This window comes from Drosophila obscura, unplaced genomic scaffold (genome assembly GCF_018151105.1).
Source record: "Drosophila obscura isolate BZ-5 IFL unplaced genomic scaffold, ASM1815110v1 contig_4, whole genome shotgun sequence".
NCBI classification, from domain to species: domain Eukaryota; kingdom Metazoa; phylum Arthropoda; class Insecta; order Diptera; family Drosophilidae; genus Drosophila; species Drosophila obscura.
The window spans coordinates 4,545,425-4,554,398 of record NW_024542828.1 but is presented as its reverse complement, the minus strand read 5'-3'; the positions used below and the strand labels follow the sequence as shown (position 1 = coordinate 4,554,398).

At 47.0% G+C, this 8,974-nt stretch overlaps 1 protein-coding gene across 1 annotated transcript; it reads right to left on the bottom strand.

Annotated features, from left to right (window-relative positions):
* Positions 1-1,183: 1,183 nt before the first annotated feature.
* Positions 1,184-2,272, bottom strand: LOC111072932 (predicted GPI-anchored protein 58). Its single transcript, XM_022365022.2, has 2 exons — positions 2,031-2,272; positions 1,184-1,962 (listed from the first exon to the last, which is right to left on the bottom strand). The coding sequence occupies exons 1-2, from the start codon at positions 2,137-2,139 to the stop codon at positions 1,202-1,204; spliced, it is 870 nt and encodes a 289-aa protein (XP_022220714.2). The 5' UTR covers positions 2,140-2,272; the 3' UTR covers positions 1,184-1,201.
* Positions 2,273-8,974: the final 6,702 nt, after the last annotated feature.

Here is an 8,974-nt window from a genome sequence, read left to right as displayed (position 1 = left end):
CTACCTCGTGCCATGGTGCCGGACGTACCCCGAACTCAGCAGCATCTTGAAGTTGGCCAAAGCCGTGGCCAAAGCCAAAGCCCGGCCAGAGGCAAGCAGCAGCGGCAACTTCCTCCAACCACTTCTTGTTTCCATTAGTTTCCTCTTTTTTCTTCGACTTTTTCCTTGCGGCCGGTATGGAATAACTGTTACCAGTGTGTGTGTGTGTGTGTGTGGGCGGCCGTGTCCACGGCTCTTTTAATAATTTGTAACTCATTTTGCACTCGGCGCAGCAACAAAAATAGCGACAGCCGCAGCAGCGGCAGCGGCAAACCTTTTGAGTCCCGCTCGAGTCGTGGCACAAAAGGACCAAGTGAAAAGTGCTGAAAATGGAAAGTTGTGTGCCCAAAAGTCGCCGAAAAATAAAATAGTGTGGAAACTCTTCTTGGTTTCTGAGAAAGGACATTGCATTTGGGTTAACAGGCAAATTACGTAATTGAAGTGGTCCAAGAAACAAGCGGACAAGAGTGTGAGTGTGAGTGTGAGTCTGCGTGTGTGTGTGTGTGTGTGTTATGTAAATAAATGCCATGCCATTCAGCATGCCCTTCGACCTAAGTGGATTTCCTTCAATATACAAATTAAAAGCACTAAAAAACGAAAATCTTGCGCAATTTCTCAATTAGATTCCAAATTCAAATTCAAACAGCAACGGTTAGGACTCAGTGGCGCCACTAAGCAACGCAAAGTGTAGCGTGGAACTACAATACTTACACTGGCGCCATTTCTACATGTGGTGTAAAATTTTCATTTACTTACAGTTTGAGGGATATTGAAAACAATGCGACACTGGCGGCAAATAGCCCTCTAGCGGCTTTTTCCTTTAATTAAATATACACAGCGCCACTAAATGTAGCGCGGCCATAAATGGAACCTTGAATCCCGAAATGCAACCGAATTAAAATCGTAGCATACTCTTAGGTGTCAATGTAAAAATCAAGTAGAATAGTTGGCGCCAAGTTCAAATATTTACGGTTTGCTTGCAGTCCAGATAATTTTCGATGCCCAAACCAACATAATGCGATTTAGCAGTGGAGTGGATCCTCTTTTGATAAATATACATTTTATTGCGATTATTCTTAGCTGCAGCTAATGCTAATCTTAGCTACAAATATCTCGCTCCGTATCGCTCCATCCTCCACAAATGTTAAGATTTAGCAACACTTTAATGCAGAAAAGCCTTAGAGCTATAGAAAATCGCGATAATGGCAAGAACTCCCTGGGGAATCATCAGCGATGGAGCCGATGATCGCTTTTTCGGATAGTAAACGGTTTTCTTCGAGAGCACAATCACGTGTGGCGTTTGGGCCGGGGCGGCCGGGGCGGGTGCATTAGGCTGCGCCGTCTGTTGGACATTCACAGTGGCAGGGGCTGGGACATTTGCAGCTGCATTGTGGCCTGGATGTGCTGGAAGAGCAGGAATTACTGGGTGAGCAGGAATGGAATGATGGGCAATGGACGAGGAATTGGTGGCGACCGAAGCATTGGGTGCCACCCAGCCAGCAGCAGGAGGAGCCGCTGGGACGGGAATTACGGCTGAAGGTTGCGGCATCACCGGAACAAATGCAGCACTCGGTGGCATGGCAATGGCAGGCGGCTGCTGGTGGGCTTGTGTCAGTGTGGGGCAGATCAGATGCTCCGTTTCCGTGTAGGTCTTTGGGTTGCTGGCATTGGGCTCCCTGATGATCTGCTTGTAGCAGCCATTGGCATCGGGCTGGCCTGTTTCGATCACGGTCAACTTTCTGGGATTGGGTGTGGCGGTCTGTGCGACTATTTGGACTGGAGCTGCTGGTGCGGCGGCTGGATAGTAATGATGAACCTGGGCCGGAGCTGCTGCTGGTGCCGGCGCTGCTGCTGGCGATCGGTGTTGGGCCACCGCATGGCCAATCAGGCCACCCGCCAGGACGCCACCCATCAAGCCCACGCCTGCCGGAAGGAGAGTTCAACTATTGAGGTTACCTTTCGGGAATATGCAGCGAAAATTTGCAGCTCACCGAAAGCTCGTTTGCGTCCACGTCCTGGGCGTGCCTGGCTGAGCGGCACCAGCGTCAGTCCGAGCAGGGCAACGAGGAATAAAACTTGGACCAAACGACGTCCAGACATGGTCGGTGGTGGAATGAGCACGAGTTCTGTGGGGTATATTTGGCCAAATCGGCGTTCAGACCAGAACTGATCGCAATCATGCAACGCTTCTGACTCAGTGCCAACTTCGGTGTGTCGAAGAATGTTTTTGCCACAGCGCAAATGTTTGAACAGTTGCTTTTAGGAAAGTTCAAGAATAATATACTCGTGTTTATGTGACGCTTTAATTGAATTTTATGCGGCACATGAAACGCTCATTGCCACGGACTCTCTGTGGCTGTGTCTTATACTTCCAGGTGTACTTGGTAGGTTCTGTTCTGTTCTCTTTTTGCTTGTGAGTATAAGAGTATCGCTTATGTCATCTTATAAATATAACATTGGGTTTGTTGGCGCTTTATACAAAGATCAGTTTTATGCGCATTCTGCCCAAGAAAGCGAATGATCTGCCTTGGGTGTCTGTACTCCCCATTTCTGCCTGTCTTTCTGCTTCTAAATGAAGCAGAGTAAGGCACGTTTCTGTTCTCGTAACCCTCTCAGAATCCGTGCATGACATTCCGATTGCCTCGCTGCCACTTTCACCACATCAGAGCCGTCACTGGCTTGCCTTTGTCTGCCATTGTTCGGCTGTCATAAGTCATTTGTTGCTGTTCGAAGACACATCAAAATATGAACAGCAGCAACAATGGAGTAGCAGCAGTCCCCGTAGCAGACAAAATGGAGAACGTATCTGTTCGTGGCTTAAAGTGGCCTGATTTAAGGGCCAAAAGTTGCCAAAAAATAATAATGGAGTCTGCCCAAAAAAAAAAAGAGCAGCAAAACTTTAATTGTTTAATGGGACTGATGCTCTCTGCTGCGTGTCTCCTGGTAGCCGCCCTATTGGTCTTCTCTTGCTGATGGCAACGACAGAAGTCTCGCACAGCTGGCTGACTGGTTGTTAAGTTCGGCATATGGCACGTGAGGGCTCCATTTAATTTTCATAATCTTTGGGGCCGCCACGCCACGCCACGCAATATGTTTACTGTTAACAAAAGGCAAGCAAAGGGGAGAGAGAGAGAGTGAGAGAGTCTCGATACTATAGCTCGGCTATGCTATTGATTAAATCGGCTTAAAGCTTTGACTAATGATGACAGAAGAGATCTCTGGCTGTGGCTCTAGCTCCAGCTCCAGCTCTGGCCTCGGCCCTCTGGCTGCAGGAGAGGAGCGGAGAACATGAAGCGTTAGAGCGCATAATTCGCTGGTCTGGTGGAAAGTGCCAACTCATTGAGCGGTGGGGGAGGGGGGCCTGAGCCTCGGTGTCGAAATGACCTGCATCAAATGCTCAGAGAGCCATGAGAAATCTCCAGTCATTTGTATTCGGGGGATTTGCCGGCAATTTGTGAGACGCGACTTTAATTCGCTTAATAAATATTTGTTTAGTTTCAGGACTACTCTCCGCTCAGGTTGTGTGGTCATGGGGGTGCTGGAAAGGATCTGCACACACACACACAATGGACAATTGTCAATTGCAGGGCATTCTTTGCCTTTTTGGGGGTGCGGTGCGGGTGTGACACTTGAGTTCCACTTCCCTGCCGGCCATAAATCATTCAGCTGAACGCTGAACCAAGATGACGACGAAAATGTCGGAGACAGGATGCGCAAGGATAGCGAAGGAGGAACGAAGACCGACGACCAACGACCGACGACCGTAAGGAGGCGGCAGTGCAGCTCTGCTCCGTTGATGGACATGAGCGAACGTCTTGGGGCCATAGACCCACTCCTGTAAGGATAATGATGCGCAAATCGCTGGCAGTCATCGCTGTCCATCAGCCCAGCCCAGCCCAGCCCTCGGCTCTGCTTTGTTTCATGTTTTGGCGGTGGCTGCGGGGCTCTGTCTCTAGCTTTGTCTCTGGCTCTTAGCCGCCTCTATTATCCTTAATGCGAGTCACTTTGTTAGAAACGTCAGTCGGCCTGCAAGCGCCATTATCATCATCGTGTTGTACGGCCATTCTGGCTGGAAAGAAAAAAAAAATAAATATGATTCGGAAAATGTGCAGACACACAGGCCCCGCCCCGCCCCCCGCACCCACCTTGTGCTTTCCCCAGCCCAACCGAAAATGCACGAAAATAAAGATAAAACATGACAGGCAGTTCACATTCAGTCATTTATAATAAGCCCCAATATGACCGCTGCCGCATGTGGCTCTCTCTCTGTCTCGGTTCTGCCTTCACCGTTTATCATCTGCTTAGCCTCCAGTTACAGTCCGACTTGGCACATGATGCACTGCAGATTGCAGACTGCTGAGCCTGCTGCTGGGCAGACCTAATGAAATAATTGATGTTAGCTATTTACAAGCATCTAATTCCGATTCGATGGCCAGTCAATAAAAATATGCCATAATTATATAGAGAACTCCACTCTCTAGTGCTGCTGCTGCTGCTCATCTGCCGCTGGGCGTTTGCCGCTGGCCGTCTCCTGTTCGTGGCCGTGGCTTTAGGTTAACCAGACCAAAACCAGTCCACGGCACTGGCTGCAATGTTAATGACATAATTTAAAAAGCATTTCATTAATAGCTGATGTCAGAGGCCCAGCCCAGGAGGAGTCTCGCCTGCACTCTGAGGCAATTAAAATGCGCACAAAGAAAGCCAGAAAGCCAGAGAGCCAGAGAACCAGCGCCATCGCCACGTAAACGTTCTGATTGAAAATTCAAAATGTTGCCCAGTCCCTCCCGGACAGTCCAGGCCTGAATGTTAATGCTAATTAAAAGCTGTTCGAATAGCAGATGAATGAATAAGTTGCTTGGCTCTTTAAGGTGGAGGCTCGCTGAATGAAAGTGGCTCCCTCCGAGCTGCCTATTGCTGTCTATTTACAGATTTTTTTTCGGTACCAGGAGCAATGCTTATCTTGAACTTTGGCATCGCCTCGGTGGCGGCGATGGCACAAAAATATGTTTGCTATGCAACCCCCCCAAGGGTCCCGAGATGTCTCTTGGCCACCAGCAAAGAGCATGTCAAATCATTTGTATATAATTCACATCCTTTTTGGCTCTTTGTGCCTGGGCCGCAGTGATTTATGGGCTTCTCTTCTGGCTTGCTGTCATGTTTAGAAATGTTGTTTCTCTCTTGTAAATACCAAATACCCGTAGTCGCACCCCATTCTCGTTCTCGTTTTCGTTTTGGTTTTGGGACACATTCCAAATTGGTCCGTGCAAATTGTTTGTCTCAGCACTATTATCCTTTTCGCAGGATGTCGCTGCTGCTGCTGCTGCTGCTGCTTGACTCTCTTTTTAAGTAATTGCTGACTTCTGCCATTTCGGCGGTGAGTTATTCGTTTTCGATACGAAAATTTGATATTCCGACCACATGCTGTGATTAAATTGCTTCCACTGCCATCTACCCGTTGGCTCTCATATCAGAGTATCAGCGTATCTGCAGGAGGTGTACTACGGTTTGCTTTGCTTCCTTTTGGGTTTGTTTCCGTAATTGAAAATAGTTTTTGGCACTGAGAGAGAGAGGGCCCTGAGAGAGGCGTGCCTGCGATTGTAGCCACTGATTATAGTTTCAGTGCAAACTATGGATGGGTGCGGGCCGGGTGCATCACTCTCTCGTATAGGGTATCAAGTGTCGCAGTGCAGCAACGAAATTTCCAATTGTTTCCCATGTATTTAATTACTCAACTTTTGTATCCGCCTGCTCTGCCATTTATCATAACTAAAAACTAAAACCTTTATGCAATACTTGAAAATGCAAAATTTTAGTAAATTGAAAATCGAGTCTCGAGCATTGCGAAACCGCAAAACCCATCGCCCAATAAGTTTTCCCAACCGAGCAGCAGCAGCAGCCCTGTCCGGCCAAAAACTTCAAGACGAGCATGTGCATTTGTCATAAATTAGAAACTGTAACTTGTATGGTGCTGACTTTTTGTGGGCCCTCCACTCGGTCCAGCCAACACTTAAATTTATTGCAAATAACTCTTTCCCCTTCATAACTTTTTAGTGGCACAAGTTTGCTTTGCATTTCTTGCCCCCGGTGTTGGGTTAATTTTTTAGCTAAGCAAACTAATCAACGCCCCTAATTCGGACACTGTGGAATGTGGGCAGTAAGGTCGGAGATTGCAAATGGGCGATGGAGATGGCGCTGGGTGTGAGGCAACGAATGGGCCAGAGGCTAAATGAAGTGTGCACAGACGCAGACCCCTTTCAATTAAGAGTACAACTGAGAGAGTATTCATATCTTTCTGTGTGTGGGTGTGTGTGTGCAGTCAAACAACAACAATCTGAGCCGGTCAACGCATATAAATCTTGGCCTAAGTGTTGTGGTCATTTAGCAAATGTCCAGCCATGCAAATTTGTAAGCAACTTTTGCTCTACTACACCCTTAGCTTATCGTTTCTGAAGATGGGGATGTGCTCGTGCTCGTGCTCTTTGCTTGTGATTTATAAAATGTATTAATTATAAAATGTATCCCCAAGTGGAGTACACAAAACAATGGGCGGGAGAGATGGATAGTCGTAGCAAGAGGGAGGGGTGAATGGTGGATTAAATGGTCCATGAAGAAAGTTCTTAAAGTCGGCATTTATTTTTTAATGCTTCAACTCGGAAATCTTAAAAGTAGTAAGTAATAAAAATGCCACCGATAAAAAATCATTTAACAGCCTGGGGACAATTTTCCAGACATCTTTCTCATCTCCCACACTTTCGTTTTCTGTACGTCTAGTCCCATTTCTCCAGCTCTCTCCACCCACACATAAACACATAAGTGGTAGTCCTGTCAAAGTCAAAAATAAACGCAGCGACAATAATGATTTATGTGAACCGAGTCGAAAAAGCAAGGATCCTTGTTAGGGGGAAAGGCAGGACCCAGGCAGCCAGCACCCAGTACCCATATGAGAATCTGGTGATATGCTTAAGTAGAACGGAACCAAATTGGAGTTGGAAAAGCGCGACAAATGTGAGAATAATATGTGAGACAGCAAATGGGGGAGGGATAAAGACCGAAGGAGCAGACATTTCGCAGTGGGATATAGAAATTATATCTGTAATTATTAAACAGCAATGAAGCCATAAATCTTGCCAAAAATACAAGACCAATCATGGAAGATTGGGAAAGAAATTCCCTTTAAATATAAATTCAACTTAAATAGTTTTCCTCTCTCCATTTTCCGAAGTGTCGAAGGGCCAATAAAAAGTTTTGCGACAGACAGCAAAAAAGTTTTGCCCCTTTGTGGGGTGTGAAATTGTCAATAATGTTTGGTCATAAAACGATTTACAGATATTGACCCTTGGAGCGGCAACAAAAAAGTTCTGTGGCAAAATACTTTCAGAAAGAGAAAATTAACTCCCTTTAAAGACTACTCCACAAAAATTTAAATTTAAATTTAATTGATTTCCACAGACATTGGCTGGAAAAAGTGCCGACAAGCATTACCAAAATTTGAATTTGAATTTTCCAAAAAGCAGAGCCAATCAGACGCACCCCTCGCCCCGCTGCTGGCCAGATGCCGTGCCAGTTCATAAGCCACACACACAGAGGAAGAGAGAGAGGGAGCGACAGAGAAATGCAAAACCGCCATAATAAAGGATAATGTCGGCGCATATTAAATAAATGACTTCCGTTCGCCTCTCAGTCGTCGTTTTCGTTGTCGTTGTCATCGTCTAGGTCTCTGGAACCCCCGTACAACCCCCCACCCACTAGCCACCACAACGTTTACTCTAAAGGGAAAACAAGCGAAAGGATATTGAAATGAGTTTGGGAGAGGAGAGGAGCAACAAAATGCAAATTCATGCCGGGCGGGAAATGACGTGTGCAAAATTTCACAGGATGATGATGAGGCGAATACCCCGTTTGGCATTCAAACCCCCCCGCCCCGACACTTCACAGCTTTCAAGTGCTTAATTAAAAACTTCAACACATTTAAAAGCGCATTAAAGGAGGACAGGAAGTGGCCATCATTTCTCGCGGCTGGGATTTCTTTTTCGGCAAGGACAGGGACAGAGACTGGGACAGGGCTTGGGGCATCGCTTTGACCTGTTGCCCCACTAAATCCAAAAGTTCTCACAGCTCCGCCGATCGTCTGTCGCTAATTACCAGCGACCCATGTGGCGGTGGCAGAGACCGAGACAACCGGGCCTGCTGCTGCTGCTGGTGCTGCTGCTGCTGCTGACCAGGCCTAATCGCTGTTTAAGTACACGGTAGTGGCTGTGGCTTAAATGCGAATTACGCCCAATGTCCGCAAAGAACGGCGCGACGTGGATCGACGCTGCACAGCGGCACAGCAGCAGACTCATGACCATTTAATGTAAACAATAATTAAAAGCCACAGTCGCAGTGGCCGGCCAAGACTCTGTAGCCAGGCAGTGCCTCCCGCCTGCAGAGCCTCTTTCTCTCTCTCTGGAAGACTCCCTCTCTCTCTCCCCCTCAGATTTTATGGCTTAATAGCTGCAAAGTGCCAGCCAAGCGGTGGGTTTGTGTGGCTTGATTATAGTGCTTACTGGCTGTGAGAGTACTTGTACAGGGCTTATGCTTATAGCTATTGCTGTTACCTGGTCGCTGCCATATTCAGACATAGTCGCTGCAGCGTAACGAAGTCCACACATCGAAGGAGAGGCTCTGGCAGCGAAGGGTATGATTGTATTACTCGATCGTGGATCATTGCTAAGTCAGTGAAATTTGGAGTGACATCCCTCATGCATAGTCATGAGTCATGATCTATTCTATGTTTGTAAAATCTAAGTTCTCATTAAAAGATGCTCCGCTGAGAAGCTCTCAGTTGAGCATTCCATTGACACTTCCTAGAATACTTTGAAATGTAGGATGTTTCCCACATTTTTCTAGGTTTCCTAGCTTAAAATCGTTGCCCTTTCAATTGGAGTAGGTACTT

Excerpts from the sequence above, each read along its gene's own strand:
- LOC111072932 (XM_022365022.2), bottom strand. The coding sequence starts at position 2,139 with ATGTCTGGACGTCGTTTGGTCCAAGTTTTATTCCTCGTTGCCCTGCTC. Across the intron at positions 1,963-2,030 it reads TGGACGCAAACGAGCTTTCG|GCGTGGGCTTGATGGGTGGC; the intron begins GTGAGCTGCAAA and ends TCCTTCCGGCAG.